The following is a 20,708-nucleotide window of genomic DNA, read 5'->3' on the forward strand; positions in this document are numbered from 1 at the left end:
AAACAACATAGGAGGTTAATTCTCTTCTGTTTTATTTATGGGTAACTAAAATGTCCTTTTGTGTACAAATACCTTGAGAGCTGTGTTCCATCTGGACTTGCATATGGAGGTACTTTCACTAATTCATTGAAAGAGGAGTCCTCCAAGTGTTCAAATTAGAACTACACAAGACTGGGAGTTATAAACCACTGTATCAAAAAGACAGTAAATGTCTTGTCTAAACTGGGAGTGATTCTCCACTAGATACCTGAACAGCCTGCTGCTAATATTGAGATCCATTGTCATGACCTGTTGGAAGCTTCTAGGTCATGAGATATGAGATATTGTCTGAATGTTGTCTTGTTTTTTACATGCTTATGCATGACTGTTGCAGGCTTCAGTGTATGTCCAGTCAGCATATGCATGGAAGAGATAAGTCCCTGAGGCTGTTGAAAGTTTATTATAAAAATAAGCTATTTTCTATTCCAGAAAAGATAACCTAATATTGAAAGCAAGTATTTGGAACCATTTTCAAATATATAATAATTAACATTTGACTGAAATAGAGAAAAAGCTTCAGTAGAATTGTTTGAAATCAAATCCCAAATTGGTTTTTCATCAATATAGCTGTAATGATCTTTTTTATTTGTTCCTGAGTTATTTCAACTATCCTTAGGTATGATCTTACTTTTAAAGCATCAGTTGTGTTTACTTGAATGACTAGACTTGGGTAATGTGGCAAAACCCCTTTGCATTTATAAAGGTGTATTTGCCTTTGCAAATACATTTCATAATATTTTCTGGCAGCCAGGGAATTGGAGCTCCTCTTAAACAGGTAGCCCTTTATATCAGCTGTTTAGATGAAATGGGACATTATTCAAAAGCAGTTTGAATATATAAAGATAAAACAAAAAATGAACTGCTAGTAAGCTTCTTGATTTCTACCTAGTTTGATGGTCTGTTCTATGAAGTCCATTTGTGCAATCTCTTCATCTGTAAACTTTCCAGCTGACAGGCTGGGTATCTAAACAATTGAGAAAAGATGGGAAAAATCTTTGCTTTTTAATGTACTCTCAAAGTGATGTGACAGTTGCCACATCAAGCTCCTAGTAAGCGATGAGAAGTTTTCAGTAGAGTGAAACAGAAATATTGGTCTTTATAATGCAGCTCATCTGAGATGCTAAAAAGGGAACGGAGGCTCTAAAGGCACCACTGGTTTTGTTTTGTAAGAGACAGAGCTATTGCAAATGCAGAAATTGTTACACTCAGTTGAGGCCTCCATCAGGTCAGAAGGGAAAACATTCACTGGAATCTCATCACTTGTTAGGACAGTAGAAGCACTGTTCATCTTTATGCTATGGTTTTGATTATGTGTAGGAATAACATGGGAAAATAAATATTACTGTAAGACTGTCACTTGTGTTACAAAGACATGTTGGTAGCTCAGTAGCTCTGGAAGTTAAAGTTTTTGTAGGACCAGAAAAGACTATCATTAAAGTTTTAGGTTTTGGGAGGGAGATAATAGAATAATATCATTACAGATTTATTTTAGACTAGTTTCTTGTGAGAGCAAAAGTTTTGTCATTGTGCTTTACCTTTCCATCTGCTCTTTTTCTTCTTAAGCCTAACTTAGTTTAAGTCCTGAATATTGGATGGGTTTTGGCCACTTCTGGTTGAAATAAATAGGTCTTGTTAAGGTCTCTCAAAAGTCCTCAAAATAGATAGAATGGGTGTGTGTAAAGAGCCGCTGAAGTTAACATTCAGACCTGTGGGGGAACAAGAGGCATCTGATCACAGATGCCACTTTTCAACATACAAACAGTATCCAGAGAGGTAAGAGACATGAGAGCAAGTGAGGGTGGTTGCAAGAGTTGTGCAGGAGAGGAGAGGAAAGAATGCAGGAAAAAAGCCTTGGGAAGTGCTGGATTGAGGAAAGTAATAGAAGGCACGTTGGCATGTTTGAAAACATTTTGGTTTATTCACTCCTGAAGTTACTGAGATTCTGCCCCTTGGGATGACAAATGGGACAACAATATCCATATGGCATGTCAAACCTGGGAAAAAAGGGACTGTGTTTTCGGTTTCTTTAAAACAGAATTGCAGTGAATTTATTCAACACCTGTCTGCCTTAAAAGGCTTGGATACATAAAGAATGATTAAAAAATTGGTGGGTGGAACACTAGTGAGAAATAATTCAGAAATCAAGTTCAAAAATTTTGTATTAAAACTGTGCAAAGCAAAAGCTTAGAGAAAGAAAGCTTTTAGATATATGAGTTGTATTTTACGTACTTTAAAAGAAAAATATTATTTTTACCTCATGTCAATTCCATTTTATAATTCAACTGTGGCATAAAGCTCTTATGAGGTAATTTTATCTAAGTTTGCAAATGCCCAGAAGATAGTTGTAGGAGGTGTAGTCTGCTTCACAAAACAGATAAAAGCATACATTTACTTTCTTCTGAACTATTTGACAATTCATACAGAGAGTAAGTAACAAGCCGTAAATTTACACAGTTTTCACTTTTTACTGTGTCTGAAAAGCAAAACACTGAAATATTGATGAACCCTGAACCTGCTGTCCTTTGCAATACGTAACAGGAATGAGCAGGACAATGAGGAGCCTTGAGAGAATTCAGCACAGTCCTCTCACCATATCCTGTGCTAATCAAAGAGCTTTCCCAGCACTCTGACGCCTCTCCTGCAGTAGAATTTAGAGTTGTTCACTTGGGTAAGGTTCCAGATTGGCACTCAGTCCTTCGTGCTGTAGGGCTTGGTTAAGTAGATCTGTGGGAAGTCTGTGTAAGTTGATATCGGCTTAATTAAGTATATAGAAACAGAAAAGCAGAAAAAAAAACCCCAGAAAGAAACAGTTACAAAACAGGAATGTCCATAGCGTGGTGTTCTTTGGCATACTTTTAAGGACTTCTTGAAAAAATTGAACTTAGCTGATGAATTTTGAAATAATAGGAGAATGAATGATCAAAGAGGTTTTCAGTTAACATTAACTAAAAGTAGTGATTGCATGGTAAAATGTCAACCTCCTTTCAGGTAGGAAATTAATCGACAAATTTACAAATGACTGTCTTTACAGAACAACGTATTTATTCAGTCACAGAACAAAGTTTGAAAGCTTGTCAGTGATGCTATACTTAATAAAAATCCACCTTTTATATGCAGCTTTGCATCACCCGCTTTTTCCCTTCAAAAGGTTTGCAGCAAATTTCCTTCCCTAACTTAAGATGGAAGTCTTTTCTTTCTTCTCTTGGCGAAGGCTGCTATTGTTTTATTTGTCACCCTGTTTCTTCTCCCATTCTCAGATGAGAGGAAAAAGGTAAAAAGGATGGAACATCAAACATTCTTTCATGCCATTCCCAAGTTAAACATTTATTGTCAAACTTTTGCCTGATACACATTTGCACCAGATTTAGCACTTCCCTGGCTTTGTGCTGCTTTTCTTTATTGCAGCTTTCTGTAGTCACACTAATAAAGTATTATCCACTGTATTATAGGATTTAAATGCTCAATATTTTTGCTGAATTCATGAACTTTTATTAAATCTTTTCCTGTGAGTGTGATATAATAGATGATAAAAATATGAACTGAATTAAATGAACTAAATTCTTGAATTACAAAGAATCATCCATACCTGTAGTATTGGAAATTGTTCTAAAGAATCCCTTACAGTGATGATATACAGTGCAGTGACGTATATTTACTGACATATACACACATCTTGGAAGATAGATTTCCAAATCTGGTAAAGATGAATTGAAAATATACCTGAGCATAACAAATATTCCTTATTTAAATAACCATATCTCAGAGCGTTACTGCAGAATTTTGACTAGTCTTGCAAAAAGGTTCTTACCTTTGGGATCTTTAACTGTTCTTAAACTCATTATTCCTTCCCTGAATGCATTTTTTCAGCATTAAGATTTACTTGGTCATCAACAGTTATATGAGTTTGATTTGCTTATATTTAAAGTAGTTTTTTTTCCTGGCTATTTAAAGCAGTTTTTTTTTTTTTTCCTGGCTGATGAACGCTAAAGAGAGAAGTAACCATCTTTGCCAGTAAATAATGCAGACAATGGAAACATTACTTTGGAGGAAATAAGCACACTTGAAATATTAGCTGAAATATTCAGTGCTTTAAAAATGTAATGCTTTGTATTATGTTGTCATGTATTATAATTTATTTCAGTATATGAATGTAGCTTTGAATTATCAGTTTTGTAGACAGTTGTGCTTGTGTAATTTGTAAAAACTCTTAAAAGATGTTTGGTGGCTATTAAGCCTTGAATTAAAACCCCATCTAAACCATCTGTGTATTCTACTGTAATTAATATTTAAACCATAGCAAATTCTTACCTGTATGTACATCACATGCTTATATAATGCTTGTGCTTTCTGTGGTCTACTTAATTTGCTGCTTCATAGTTTAAGTTCTTGAAGACAGTTCCTGAAGACGGGAACTCCTAACACAGAATAGCTAATTCAGTGGTTGTAACGAAGTCTTGAAATGCTGAAATTTACCGCAGCAAAATGTCAAAAGAGCGGCAGAGCTGTAGTTACTTTTTTAACGATTTCTTATGCCTTAAAATATCTCTCTGTTTAATTTTTAAGCAAGTAACTGAATTTTAGACATTTTAGATAACCAGTCTGTCCAGATAAGCCTTCGCAGACAGTAACGGTATAGTTGTATATAAGAAGGTATCAGTATATAAACAGGAACACATTTTATATTTTATTAACTACCAGCTGCTAAGAATTCAAGAACCTTCAAGTCTGTTCTACTTGAGTGCATTTTTACATACAGTTTGTATATAAATCTGGTCTAAAGCTATGATTTTTATTAAATTTGTTAATGCTGTTTCTGAAAAAGCGGAGCAAGGGCTAGGTAGTCTTTTTGAAATTGAAGATACAGATGAGTTGGTATGTTTGGGATATTATTTGCTGATGGTAAAGTTTATTAATAAAGTAAACTACTTGACTCATCTTAGTATGTATTTTAAAACAGGTGAGGCTAATGATAAGGATGTTCAGGTGGTGGAACTTCCCATTGTTGACAGCTTACACCCACGGCCACCCTATTTGCCCTTGGCTGTCCCTGAAGACTTGGCTGATAGACTAATTCGTGTACATGGGGATCCTGCAGTGTGGTGGGTCTCACAGTTTGTGAAATACTTGATTCGTCCACAGCCTTGGCTAGAAAAAGAAATAGAGGAAGCCACAAGGAAACTTGGTTTCAAACATCCAGTGATCGGGTGGGTATTTAGTTTTCTTTTTAACTGTCTGTGCTTCAGTATGTGTATGTAGTGATTCCTGTTCAGGAAAAAATGTTTTATGATGATAATCAGAGTCTCAACGTATTTTGTGGAGAGAGAGGGTGATTTCTAGAAGTTCTTATTTTTTAACTGTTCATAATACAAGTTGATTACAAGTACTTCAGCACACTCGTCTACCTGTAGTTGGACAGATATATAAATAGAAGCTTAATAGAAGGTTTTTTAACACGTCCTTCCACATCTGGTAATACAGACTTTCATTAATGTAGTTGCCTTATAGCTTGTATTCCAGGCACTTTACTCTCTGTGTCTTCTTTCCAGTGCCTATAGCTTTTTTGAGGAAAAAAGGCTAAGCCTACATTTTACATGCCACAATTCACAATTAATTTTATCACTGGCTACATATGAACATGGTATGTGCCTTTCCCTTCCCTGCTGTTGTTTTTGCAGCTGTAGTTTCTCAGCGATAACGATGAATTGGAAAGGACTGTGTGGGAAGATAATGGGGAGAAGGAAGAAAATCAGTAAAAAGCAGCTTGTGGGAGAAAAGTTTTTCCATCATGTAGTGTGAAAAATGTAGCTGCTGCTGCTGTGCTAGAGTCTTTTTCTTTTGCCAGAATTTCTTTCAGTCCTTGAACTTTGTTTTTCTAGGAGTACATGGTAGGTTGTCCAAATGTTAGCTGGCTTTTGACCTTGAGCCAGTAGGGCACTTCACTGCTGCTGTATTGGAAGACTTGTTACATTTCAAGGAGGTCAAAAAAAGGCATTTGTAACTGCCTTAATTCAAACTATGCATTATATGATGCAAATATTCCTATTTTCCTTTTGACCTGCATTGATCAAGCATTATCTATCTACTGTAGATAACTTAACCTTGTGCACAAAAGGAATGCCACCTCATATGCTGTAATTCAATGTCCTTCATTCCTTTCTTTCAGCTACCCTTTGCTTTCCTTGCCAGAATATTATATTACTTTTAAGAACAGACTAACTTCATATTGTCAGTGTGTCTTGATGGACATGGATGCATTTTAATCCCTCCTTATTTCATGTAGGGATTCAATTTGAAATTTCATTTGCTAAAGCACGTATTGCGTTTATAAATGTAATTCCTAGTTTCTCCCTTTTTCCAGTGTTCACGTCCGAAGGACAGACAAAGTAGGGACAGAGGCAGCATTTCACCCCATTGAAGAGTACATGGTACACGTGGAAGAGCGGTTTGAGCTTCTTGCTCGCAGGATGCATGTTGATAAAAAAAGAGTGTATTTGGCTACAGATGACCCTTCGTTGTTGCAAGAGGCAAAATCCAAGTAAGATGAATTATGTTTATATTACAGTTCCTTCCTTCTGGCCAGCTTCACAATTTCTGACTATTGTGCACCACAAGTTTTAGTATAATTTTTTTTTTTTTTTAAATCCTTTATTCAGTTAAGAGTGCGTTTCATTTCCAGTGATTTTGATTTTTTTTCTCTGATATGTTTTTTTGGGGAATTTTTTTTTCTCCCAAGTAAGCTTTTCAAAGCTTAATGTTAAAAATCTAGAAGAGTTGAGCAAGATACATGTGACTATGTAAAAACAAACCAATGCTATAGAAGGCAGGTAAATAAAAATGATATACATATAAATAATACGAATATCCGCACAAAAATTCTTATTGGACATACATATTAAAAATAAACTACTTAGAAATATTGTAAAACCTGGTTAATATATTAAGAAGTATAGAAAACTTGTCCAAAAAAGAATCTCTCTGAGCAGTTGCCAGAGGACTTTTTATAAATGGGTTGAAAAGCTCATGATGAAGCTCGTCCCTCTTTCAGAAGGACGTCTACAGTGATAACATAGAAGACTTTCATCCTACATGTTGAATAATTTTGTCCTTAAATATAAGTGGGATTCTCAACTTCTTACGGTGCCTTTTTTATTCTCTGTATCCTCTTCTAGCTCTCTAGAATGTGTATACACAATAAACATTCATTTGCTCCTACATGGCCTGTATTTCCTTGTAAATTATTACTTCTAATTAATTAGTTAATTAATTAATGCTTTCTAAAATCAAAGCAACTCAGTAGTGGTAAATTTTTGAACTGTTCTATTCTTGGTGGCATCCTTGGAAAAATATATAAGATAACGTACCACATAACAGATTTTCTTTGGCATATGCACGGTAAGCAGAAAATGTTATTTTGTAGCAGAAGAATTTTCTGCAGCATTGAAAACCTGTCTATTTCTGTTGTTCTGTTTCTGGTTTTCTTTCATATCTATAAAAGGCTGCTGTTTAAAATTAATGGTGTTTTGTTAAAACTAAATGAACAAACTCAACTCCAGATGATGGCAACCTAATCTTTCTGGTTTTGTATGTGTAGAGGCAAGAACAATGGCAGAAACTATTATAGCATTTAAAGTGCAAATCTAAACAATAAAAAGACAGGTAATACAAAGTTGAGATTATAATATTTAATTCATTTTATTGTCCTAAATAATAACTGTTTGGAACATAACAATTGAATATTGATGTAACAATCTTAGTCATGCATTTTTCTTTATTTTTGTTTAACTTAAAAGCTTTAGCATTCTTTGTGAATAATAAGATGCTCTACCTGTGTAAACATATCATCCCAAGTTTTTAATAGCAACAAAAACTAATTGTAGAATTGTAACTTATTCAGTAAAACAGTACTGAATTTCATTAAGAATTACAGCTCAAGTCCATTCCAAATCATGATTTTACTTTAATATTGTAAGATACAGCTCAGTCAAACAGCATTAATTTTGTTTTCTTCATAAAAGGCATAGAATCTGTAAATATTGAATAATTTTTTATGTGTTACTGCTGCATTTTTGGGTCACAGCTTACACTGAAACACAATTTCCTACGTTGCTGGCACCCTACTGTTGCTTGCAGCTTCAGATGCCTTGAGTAGAAGGCATTTGAAACTTCCTGTGATTTCACAGAAGGCAGGATGCAGTTTGATGTTTGGGCATTTAATAGCATCTGAAGGCAGGTTAAGGTCACGTTTTGGCAGCAAAGGAGCTTTTCTTTCTCTTCTTGTGAAATAGACTATAAATTGGTTTACATTTCTGACAAAAATGTTCTAGTCATATTGAACTACCAAGCTTTGATAGAAACAGCTGTCACATTGCAGTAGCTTCTGTTGCCTTCATTATTTGGTGCAATAATATTAGTAAGTACTAGATCCTGTATCTCTCTCCAAGAGAGTGACTGGCTGTCAAACAAGCGTTGGCATTTAAGTAAAGAAAATTTAGCCAACATTCATGTGAATAGGCATGTTGTTTCTAGCAAGAGAAGTATTTTAAACTATTCATAGTCATGAGAACAGAAATGTTTTGACTTCAGTTTCAGAAACTTCCCTTGCAGTCAGATGTCTACAAAGTGCAAGTACAGTAGTAAAGATAGTGTAGTCACTACCACCAGTTTGTAGAGTGTTTGTGCTCTATTTCCAAAAGAAGGAAAGAAGTGCTATATTTTCAGAATTAGGATCATGTAGAACAATTTTAGTAGAGAGTAGCAGGGTTGAGAGTTCAACAGCTGTAATGATCAGGGGATTAAAGCATTTGACAGCTTCTGGTAAGCAGAGGTTGTGGTATTTATCTTGGGTAAGTGATGTGTTAAGGATGGTGTAAATTGCTTTTTCTTTGGCTGATTTAATAGTTTTCGCATGCAAATTTTCGAATGTCTAGTACATTTGTTTCTAGTCTATAATACTACTTACAGTATCTTCACTCTTTAAGGTATTCAAAATAATACAGATGATATATACATAAATTCTTAAGAGGTCATATTTAATATATTTTTGGCTTGTATGTGAACCTATTTAGATGTCTTTCTCTTGTATATGAGCACAAAAATTCAACAAATCACATTCTTTCATCCAGAATGTTTACCTGTAAAGTCATCTGTATTTTCTTTTTTCTCATTTTTTTACTGTTTGCTTCCACAATAGCAGGTTAATGTCTTTTCTCCCTTTCTACTATCTGTAAATCTGTAGTTTGGCTAACCCTCCCCTCTCCCCCAAGTCATAGTATGCCTAATACATAGAATTCAGCAGTGCTTCAAAGTACGGGAATCTGATGAACAGCTCATATATTTTGCGATTATTTTTTTGCGCAAGACCTGAGAAAACACATTATTTCTTACTCAAGCTGTTGACACATATACTCACAATGCCTTTCAGAGGGAAGAAAATTTTCAGTGCCTGTTCTGGACACTTCCACAGGCCAAGCAATTGAGAACAGGAGCCTTGGCCTCACCTTGCTTTGCACCTGCAGTGATAAGCTGTAGTTACACAAGGAGTTGATCAGCTTCTGAAACCAGTGGAAACTTGAAGCAGTGCCATAACTGTGCTTGTTTGGTGTCTTTATCTGAGGCTGCTAGGTGCTGGAAGGAATGATTTATTAACTCTCTCCTCCCCACCTACTTTTGATTTCTTGTTTTCCCTTTCTCATAAGAGGGGAATAAAAAATAAAATCCTTCCTGGCATGTACATGGATTTCAAGAATCTATTAGATAGCTTTAGAAGAACTGGGAATTATTTTTAGATATGTGGAAGAGATACACTACCTATATGTAATCTAATACAAAGAAAATAGAGTTGTGCCAGTTTCCATTATTTGGTTTTATCTTTGAGCAGGCTGCCCAAGGAAGTGTAATACCACTGTCTCTGGAGGTATTTAAAAGTCATGTAGATGTGGCACTTTTGGGACATGATTTAGTGGTGGACTTGGCAGTACTGGGTTTATAGTTGGACTCGTTGGTCTTAAAGGTCTTTCCTAACTTAAATGATTACACAATTCACAATCTGGATGTTTCCTGTTTCAGAGAAGAGACTATGTGAGAAAAGCTAGCAGGCATCCTACACAACATTGTGTTTTGGTGATTCTTTCAATAAAAATATGATGGCTTATTACATATGAAGAATTTTCTACACAATCAGGAATGCTAGTAATAGGACTGTGCCTAAGTTCTACTTAAAAAAAGAAAAAAAAAATCCCCCCAAACTTAAAATATAAGCATTACATTAATCATAATATAAATACAGATGGAAAAGGGAGTAGAAGGAAGAAAGAGCTAACTATAGAACTTTAATAGTTTCATTTCCTTTATTCTTTGCAGTCATTGTGGCAAGAATAGCTTCAGATAGAATCTCAAGCACTGTGGTGAGTGGGAAGGAGAATGAAACCTCTCCTAATGCAGGAACTCAGTGGGCCACGTACAGCTTGAGAGGAGCATGCACTTGGCCTTTTCCTGTATTTTTCTTTATGCTCTGCTTTCAGCCTGTGTTGGAGACAGGATAGTGGACCAGAAGATTTTTTGGTCGCACTGAGTATGGCTGCTATTTCACTCACATTTTAAAAGAAACCTCTCTTACCAAACACTGTGTGTGGGAGACAACATGAAAGTCCTTTTTTGAAAATTTAAACGTGTGAGTGGATAAATTACAAGCTTTGATGATTGTTTTGAAGAGTGGGCTCTGAAACCATTGGTTAGATGGATTTGGATCAACCTTATGAAATGGAATTGAAGACCAGATCTAAAAGCACCTCAACGACTGCTTCCAGAATAAAGGAAAGAAGCAGAACATTTCAAATGTATAAAAAAGATGTGTAAATAATTCTGACCTTTTGTTTTTTACCAGATCAAATATGACACTTTTCCTTGTGCTTCATTCCTTAAAATTATTAGAGTGATCCTTTGCTAGTAAGAAATCAGATTCTTCAGGAAAAGTTCTTTTGTGTCTACGCAGCATATGGGTTCTGATTTTTGAAGTTTGAAGGAAGTGATTGATTTTAGTGATATTCCTGATATCAAGAGCTTGCAAAGGGGTCTGCAAATATCTGTACCATGTTCGTTGTCTGTAGAAATGCCGTCTTCTGTTAAATGTTCTTTGTGTTGCTCCACTCGCAGTTGCTTACTGAGATAAGACTGATGCTTATCTCTCTTTCTCAGCTAGTTCTCATAGTGGAGTATGAAGTATTTCTGTTTGGTCTGTACTTTTTTCTTCCTTTAAAAGAAACCCTATGAATATGATTAACACAATGGAAATTATAATAGAATATGTGACAAATATTGTGGTGTCATCTGTTGTGTTTTGGGAGCTGGTTAAATATTGACAAAAAATGTTAGACACGAAAAAGGTCAGAAATAAAAATTGTGAAAGAGTTCTTACTGAAAAAAACTATTTTTAGCTTCATATAAGCTTCTGTAATTCCTCAGAAGGGGTATTATCAGTTATTCTAATAATATTTCCGCCTTATCTTCCTTTTTTCTGTTGGTTTTCTTTTCTTTTGTTTTTCATTGTTTGTAATGTAATAGAAACTTTCCCTGACATCGGTTATCAGATGCACCCTTTAAAGCTGTCTCATACATTCCACATCAAAAGTGGACATTTTGCATACAGTTTTTTGATTTGCTCTTGAGATAAATTTGCTGATTTCTCCATATTTTTAACATTAAAACTGAATAAATTAGGTATGTTCTTATGAATATTATATTAGCTCTCTTGCTCTCATATATAAAGTATTGATTTATATTTGCAATGAAGATGCGAATTTGAAAAAAAGCTGTAATAGATTTAGTTTTCTTTTATAATAAACTGTGTAGATGAAATTTTGTAGTTGGCTGGTTAGTCATGTGAGTTGCACTTCATGATTGGAATATAATGGCTGTGGAGCAGCAACATAGTTACCACCTTTGTTACATCTGTAATAATTGTCTTTGATAAGAGGCTGACTGAAAATTTAATTAATTTGTGCTCCTTTCCATAGTTTCGTTCAGATTTCAGATTGTTCTCCAGTACAGAAGTGTAAATTTTTTGAGAACGACCATTATTTTTCAGTACTTTTAAAAAGGATTTTAGAAAATTTTTAAGTTATTGTAACATGATAAAATCTTTTATTTTAATACAATATAAACTAAGATTTCATATTTCAAAAAAATATTTTTACTTACAGTAGTACTAATTTTCTATTTTTGTAGTAAGTCAAGAAAAGTGTACTGGCATGGAATTTTATATTTATTTCCTTTTAACCAGTGAATAGCAAAATTCATTCTCCATATGGCCTTAAGAACTATGAAATACTTTCTATCCTTTTCATTAGTTTACATGCATTCATTTAATATGTCCCTTTTACAGGTGACTGATTTTTTTTTTTTTTTTTTTCACAGTGTCCTAATCAGTGTCTAATAGTATGGTAATAAATGTAGCCTAGTAAAGTTGGAATTCCATATCCTATTTAGCAGTAGAGAAAGCTTAGTGGTCTAATTATATTTCATCTAAAATCAGCATTATTTGCAGAATGTGGTGTATAGTTCCTGATATTTCTTTCCCTTCTACATTGTTATGTATCAGACAGACTTACAGGATCTTTTTATTTAATTATTTTTTCTAGAGAAAGAGAGGGCATGCTTGGAGGCAACAGTGACATTCCAACAAATTTGTAATTAATTTTCTGTAAAGAAGAGGGACCCACTTAAAACAAATTAACAACCCCATTTTGCAGCACAGGTAATGCTTCTTAAAAAAAATAAACAGAGCAATGCTATTAACTGTGTATTGTATTTTCACAGGTATCCAAATTATGAATTTATCAGTGATAACTCCATATCCTGGTCAGCAGGACTCCATAACCGATACACTGAAAACTCCCTCAGAGGTGTCATTCTGGATATTCACTTTTTGTCTCAGGCAGACTTCCTGGTCTGTACGTTTTCATCCCAGGTAAAGTGCAATGCAGAGACAATGCTGATTATATGTATCAGTTCTAAATCTAAATCTTAGTTTTCTTCATGCTTCTGTTTATAATAATCTGTTTTAAGATTAAAAGCGCAGCAAAAAATCACCAAGCAGTGTTTTGTGGCTAATATGCTGATCCACCTAATTCACATATGGCAAGATATGATTTCTATCAGATTGAATGTTTTTTACTTGCTGTTGTCATTGATGTTGTCCTAACATGTCAATGCATGATTGTATTGTTAGCTGGAAGTGGACACAAAACTCAATTGTTAAAATCCACTTAAAAACTTAATGTTTTACACAACTTCAAATGTAAATTTTCTGCTGCATGGTCATGACAAATAGGTAACAAACACAATATTAATAGATGGTCAATACTGTGTTATATTGATCTTGACAAGCAGAATTCTTAATAAAACTGCCATAGCAAGAAGACAGCAAAACTACAAAAAATATAGAAAAGCCTCTTATCCCTCAATCATGCTTGTGGATAAACTTAATTACCATTCACCACATCCTGTAGAGAGAATGACATTTTATAGCGTATTTAGAAGGTTATTAAAATCCAAAGTAAAAATCCTCACTATGAAGAGCTGTGAGGAGCCATCCACTTTAATATGATTTAGATAAACCACATCTATTGAATGCATATCACAGTGAAAGAAATGAAACCTATGGCTGTATGTCTTAAATGCTGCACCTGCATTGGTGTAGAGACAGTTCATAGTCTGAAGGAAGAGTTTTGTCATCTTGGATAAAACTTAACAAAAAATCTGTAATATTTTCTGCTATTATTATATTCAGTTAGCTGTGTTAAAAGTGATAAATGTTTGCTTTAAATAAAATCCTGGGTATAAACAGTTTAAACATAGTTGCAAATAGCTTTGCCAGAATATATTGTAATTGAATTTTAACTGTTGGAGTAATTTTAAAAGAGTAGAATATATGTTTAAAATATATCAACAAAGCCAAGGTGATACAGGTTGATCAGGACCTCTGGAGGGCATCTGATACAACCCCCTTTGAGGGTACCTTTGAGGTACATGGTGTCTTTGAGCTCAACTCTCACGCTCTTTTGCTGTGCATTTGACAGTAGACTTGTTAACTGGATAACATATTTGGTTTTCCAGAGTTGCAGAAAATTCTACTGGAGTATGGAGATCCAATATTAGAGTGTTACTGTCAATAGCTGGACTATGAATTTGATCCAGTATTTTACTTAATTTATTCTAGGCAATTTATTGTGCTTTAATAATTCAAACTCCTCAAAAATAATTTAATACCAGTTTTTCTGGGCATGCAACAATGTGGGTCTCTACAGAATCTTCATTTATTGGGCTTTTCTAAGGTCTGTTGCAAGTTTTCCCACTGTTCACAGAGTTTCCTTTTAAGGGGTTTAAAACCTGATGCACTCATCTCTAACATTTGAATTGACATCCCTGTCCTCTCACCAATTAAATAAACTATTTGATAGTTACTTTGGCTTTGAAAGTAAGCAAAATAAGGCAGTTAATGACCATCTTTTGTCCAATAGATATGAAGAGAAAGTAAAATGTATTCTTATTTATTTCCATAGTGGGTTTGGACTTTCTCATTAATCAAGTCTATGCTGACTTTATTTTTCCATTTTCCAAAAAGACTCTAAACTTCATTACAGAGGTATTAAGAGAAAATGACGCTATATGTGAATAGAATCGGGAATTCCCCTGTATTAATTGTGTTTTATGGTGCCGAAACGAAAAGAGCTAATTTGCTTAATTAAGAAATTAGTCCTGTCATGTAATGAAGAGTCAAGGAAAACAACCTACCTTAGCACTACATTTCAGCAACGTCACATTAACTGAATAGATTATTTAATTTTATAGAAAAGCCACATGGGAGTAATACAAATCATAATACAGTAGGAGAATTAAGATTACGCTTTAGAACAAAGGGGTTTTTTGTCTCTTCGGTCTTCATTTAGATGAAGTCATAGCTCCCTCTGATTGACATAACTTTATTTCCTTCCAGAATTTATTAGTTTTTGTATTTTTCATTGTACAGGTAAGTATACAGGCTGCAGAACAAGGGATCAGGGAATAAAAAATGGGAGGCTGGCTTTAGCGATATTTCTGCATGTGGATGTTTTGCCTGCTGTCCTCAACAGTTTACAGTTTAGTCACTCAGGTTTGGTGCTAAAAAGAAAACTGTTGCGTAGAGGAGATGTTAAATGTTTTTTTGCAGATATGCAGGACACACTTACTAAAAGCATTTCTACTGAAAAGATTTAAAATCTTTATAGTGTTATAGTATCATGTGGTTCTGCTTCCTGGGGTACACAGACGTGCAGTGAACAAAATAAATAGCATTTTGCAAATATATGGGTAATCAAATTTGTTTCTATATTATGGTGTGTAACAGGTACTTAGAAATAATTAACTTCAGCCTGATCTTCTGAAAGGTACTTCTGAAAAGTTATTTTAAAGTTCAGATGCCGAGGGATAAAAGGAAATCTATTACATTTTTAAAGCAAATGCGTCCCTCAGAGGAGCTTAGAAAGTACAAATATGTCTCGTATGACTGATCAAAGTTCTAGTCACTGTATCTTCAAAGGGAGAAAATAAAAATAAAATCAAGCTTTACTATATTAACATAGACTGAAAATTATGAAAAAGCTCAAATGCTTCGTCATATTGAAGAAATCTGCTGTATTGTTAATCAGTCTTTATCAAACTTGTGCTAAATCAGAGAAAGACGCTGTAATGGAGGTCACAAATCAGAAAACGCACAGTAGCTAAGTCAGACACCTGACAGAGAAGAGCTTTCTAGCCAGTAGTTGAAATTTTTTTTTTTTTTAATATAGTGATAGGCTTTTGTGTTTCTGGCAACTCTGAGTAATACAACATAATTTTGATGTGGGGACATCTGTTCAGTCTGGAGAAAATTCCCTCCATAAAATGGGATACAATGACAAGTAAAAATGCATCTTTCCTTTCACCAACATAATTATTGTCTTGATGGAATTCAGTTTCATTTATTTGTCTTCCAAGTTGCCAGCAGTCACAATTCTATCATTGTTCTAATATAAATGGATTATATACTTTAAAATATATTTTAATATTTTTTAAAGCCTTGGACTTAAGGTACTGGTTGGTTGTGAAAATTTCACCTTCATTAAGAAGAGTGAATGCAAGGCCTCAATTTCGCAGGATAAATTTAAAAATGTAAATTCTAAAGGTTCAATGGGAAGTAAAATACAATTTTTAGTAGTAGTAGTACAAAAAGAAAACGGTTTTGCTTTTACATTTCATTGGCTACAGATAATTAGTTTTGAAAAGCAGAATTGCTAGTGTTCATATAGATGTTTTCATTTTATACTGAAGAGTTGACTGTACTAATTATTTATCACTTATTTATTTGTTTACCAAATCTGATCGCTAGAGGCCTAATTAAGATTTTGCAAAACTTCATGCAAATATGCGGGGATTCTGTGGGGCTTTTTTGTGGGCTGTTTGGTTTGGTTTTGCTTGGTTTTTTGGGGGGGTATTTTTGTTGGTTGGTTAGCTGTTTTTTTTTTAACCCAGACATTCCAGACCTTGATATTCTTAGGAAATATTACTGTAATTTGGCTGTTGATTTCTGTGGTATATTTCAGTCATACACAATATTGATGACTTCTGTTTTTATTTCTAAGGTTTGTCGAGTTGCCTATGAAATTATGCAGACGTTGCATCCAGATGCTTCGGCGTATTTCCATTCTTTGGATGATATCTACTACTTTGGGGGACAGAATGCTCACAACCAGATTGCTATTTATGCTCATCATCCACGAACTGCTGAGGAAATTCCTATGGAACCTGGAGATATAATTGGAGTAGCTGGAAACCACTGGGATGGTTATTCAAAAGGCATCAATAGGAAACTAGGAAGAACAGGCCTGTACCCATCCTATAAAGTTAAGGAGAAAATTGAGACAGTCAAGTATCCTACATACCCAGAGGCTGACAAATAGATTAAAAGGAAGACATTCAGCAGTTATTATAAATAAAAAAAACCAACTCAATTTTGATTGGCTCAAACCAGCCAACAACACCCTAACTACTGGTTTCTATGGGATTCGAATTTGCATTTTGTCATGCGGTTAAAATCAAAGCCTTTGCAATGAAACTGGAGAAGAAACTGAGAACAAGTGGATGGGCTGTTGTCTGAACTTACTCTTAAACATTTTTGTTATATGCAGTCTCACACATGCACACACAAACCCACGTACAACAGGAAAACTGTTGTTTTATACTTCTTGTCTCTTTTCAGGAGTTGTCCCAGTCATTAGTCTTATGTGAGCTTCGGGCTCTTTTCTCCACCATTAATTGACAATAATGTTCAGACTTATAACACTGCCACATTGTGTAATTTGAGTGACATGAACATATTTTGTATGTGCAAAATTTGGAACATGGTGCCTATATTTGAAAAGTTTGTGACCTTTTTAGAAGAGCCATGCCTGTTTCACAATGGGCAAGAGTCCACTTTCATCTGGTGTTACCATGTCCACTGAACTTGCTTCAAACAACAGATTCAGATCTCAGACTAGAATTCTTTACAATTTTGGGGTTTTTTTAGCATTCCATTGATTACTTCTCATCATTAATAAAATAAAGGTTACATTCAACAACAAAGTAGTCACTGTCTCTTAGGAGATTTTGTAAACAATGCCATGAACAGATTCTTTAGTACTGGTAATATCTGGACATTGCCTTTGATTGAAAAAAAAACCCAACAACACAAAATCCACGTAAGAAGGAAAATGCAGACTGAGTTTCATTGAATTTTAAAACACTTGCGTGGTACAGCAGTTGCATAGGGCACAGTGCTGCTCAGCTTTGTGGACAGTAGGTAACAGCAGGATTACTTCTGTGGCTAAATTGCTTACATTTACCCTCTGACACTATTTTCTTAACTTTTCTATTTCTCTTCTGAAAATAATTCAGGGTTTAGGGTTATTATGGATGTCCACTTAGCATTTTGGCATTGAATGTAATTACTTTTAAGTAAAATACTTCAGGTTATCCCATTTATAGAACTTGTCAGTCTGGACTACGTTAAATCTAGCAGCTTACCCAAAAATAGTAGGTTACAAAAAAACACACAAGGATGAATTTTTATGCATGTCATAAGATTGTTAGTAATTCTTAAGTGTTTTGAAATCTCTTGCCAGTCAGCACTCATTAAGAAGAGATAATTTACAAAATAATTTTACAAAAAGATTCATAGATTTGATGGCTGTATATATAGATAAATATAATGTGTAAGATGACAAGAGCTTGTTTCCAAATAAAAAGAATATTTAATAGCATTTTATAACTTCCAGTGCAATCCAGTTTGGACTACTGGAAGTGCAGAAAATGTTTACTGTTCAGAGACTGAGGAAATGCCACGTGAGTAAAAGTTAAAACAGCATGGCTAGTTGACCTTAGCAAAGCAAAAGTATACTTCATTATGTTTATGAATAGACCAAGGACAGCGTTAATATAATGAATGGATGCACTTGACTATGAATAAATTTTAGGCTGAAAAATAAAAGGAAATCTCTGGCAATGTGCACTTCAGCAGCAGGCTTCCAATTGAAATAGTGGTGAGATGGAACTGGATTGGTATGTGAAGGAATTACAAAGTAGTACTTTCTGACATTACTTGCAGGACTGATCCTGTAGATCCCCTCCAGTAACATGTCCCTCAACTGAAAAAATTATTTTGTGTCTTGAAAAAGAATAACAAAATCAAAGTTGAAAAAAGAAAAGATACATTTACCATAGTGTTAAATAGACATATCAGCGAAAATGAGCTTAGATACCAAATGAGATTTAAAGACTGGTCAAAGGATAATGGAAGATTAGTAAGAGCAGCCAGGAGGTGCTAAAGATGATTTTTTGCGACAAAAGATGCCTTGAGTCAACTGGTGTTTCTGTATTTTGGAGCTGCTAGCAAAGCAGCTTTATGTTAATTTCCTAAGTGATGCTGGTAAATTTTCCACTAATTCAGGCAAATGTGGTATTTCAGTGGTACAAATGTAGGCTAAATAATAACTTTTCTCTTTTTTTTTTTCTTTTTTTTTCTTTTTTTTTTTTTTTTGGAATTGTACATATAAAGCTACTACTTTCCTTTTCTACTTCAAAGAAAATCCAAACCCATGAACGTTTTTTCCTCAGCAATTAATCAATGCATTTTATTTTTGGGAAAAACTAGTTTAGTTGTTTCTCCACAAATACTACATTACCTAATTGATACAGATTTATAGATTTTGAAAATGTTTTTTTTTTTAAGTTACTTACCCTCAGCTTCAGAACCCCTCATTTCATAGAGTGTGATTCGGAAATAGTATTCATAAATAAACACTAAAATTTTTCTGTAGTCAATACAGAAAAATACAACAAAAGAAGATAAATAACAGAATATCTATGATGAGCCCAAGGGCAAAAGTAGATCTTCTGGTGTGGTAATGAGAGAACTAAAAACACTGATGTTGTAGAAGCTGTACCTATATAATGTGGCAATTCCTCAGCAGACTGTATCTGACAAAATGTTGGGAAGGTACACATGCCTCCTTACATATTCTAAGTACCTAATGAATAACTAGGTCATCATCTTTGAGAAAATGATCGTGAAATGAAACAAAATTATAGCATTACTGTTAATAATTCAGAAATGTTCTAATGTAGATGCTATGATCTTATTCCCCACGGTCATATGATCCTTTAGTGCTTAAAGTTCAATACTTCTCAGAGGAAGAAATCTAGCAATGCCCTGCTTGCTAGATGCATGTTTCTTGAGATTTGTTTCCTTTAATACTACCAATTAGTTATATTTTGGAATCCTGGGACATCGGTACATTCAAAGTGATTTTGTTTTATATTAAACAAAATGAATATTCGAGACTTTATTCTCGGTGTACAGTGGGGTCCAGGTAATATAGAAGAATCAATGGGAACATGGAAAAGAGACCCCAAGATATTTATTGTAGCTCACAGAAAAGTGAAATAATAGGAAATAAAAAGTTTGTCTTGAATACCTGGGAGAAAGCTGAGTCTTTTGAAAGCTATGAACTCATTAAGTTACTGGCTGGAATGCTTGTGAGGAAGCAAGCATACATCGTGTTTCTTCTGTTTACCTTGTGGCTCTGCTGCAATCTAGTCTTGTAATTTTTGCCTCATACCAAACCACCTTCTCTGACATCCATAAAACAACAAGCCTTCATGCCCCCTTAAACAACTGCTGTTTAATTAAATTTTTCCTCTCTAAGAAACTTTGGTGCGTGTGTGTGCGTATGCATGTTGCATACATAAAACCCAGTATGAACAGCGCTCTTGCGTTCTTTGTTGGTTTATGTTATCACTCTCACATTCTCTGTGAAAACTCACTTGCCAGGTAAATGTGGTCTTTGGAAACTTTGTATTCTACATGCTGCTTGGAAGCTAAGAAGTTTTTTCAGTGTGGTTCAGTTAACTGGTCTTCTGTGACACTGATGTGCCACCGACCTGAGTTCTTGATTTTCAGACCAGCCCACAGAGAAATGTGTGGGATTTACATCCTGCCCCTGTGAACTGCTGAGTAGTATGGATTTGTTCATGAAGGATGATGTTTTATTTCAAAATTTTTACATATTTTAAGCTTTTACCTTCAGATAAGTCTTTTGTTTAACCCTTCTATCTTT

At 34.4% G+C, this 20,708-nt stretch overlaps 1 protein-coding gene across 5 annotated transcripts in view; it reads left to right on the plus strand.

Annotated features, from left to right (window-relative positions):
- FUT8 (fucosyltransferase 8) overlaps positions 1-17,676 on the plus strand; it is a 97,906-nt gene extending 80,230 nt beyond the window's left edge. For all 5 annotated transcript variants that reach the window (XM_040067934.2, XM_040067930.2, XM_058421113.1 and 2 more), the window contains 4 exons: positions 4,997-5,243; positions 6,398-6,574; positions 12,853-13,003; positions 16,695-17,676. In XM_040067934.2, the coding sequence (XP_039923868.1) occupies positions 4,997-5,243; positions 6,398-6,574; positions 12,853-13,003; positions 16,695-17,012 (893 nt within the window). In that variant the 3' untranslated portion in view covers positions 17,013-17,676. The remainder of the gene's footprint in view (positions 1-4,996; positions 5,244-6,397; positions 6,575-12,852; positions 13,004-16,694) is intronic.
- Positions 17,677-20,708: the final 3,032 nt, after the last annotated feature.

This window comes from Hirundo rustica, chromosome 6 (assembly GCF_015227805.2).
Source record: "Hirundo rustica isolate bHirRus1 chromosome 6, bHirRus1.pri.v3, whole genome shotgun sequence".
Classification (NCBI taxonomy): domain Eukaryota; kingdom Metazoa; phylum Chordata; class Aves; order Passeriformes; family Hirundinidae; genus Hirundo; species Hirundo rustica.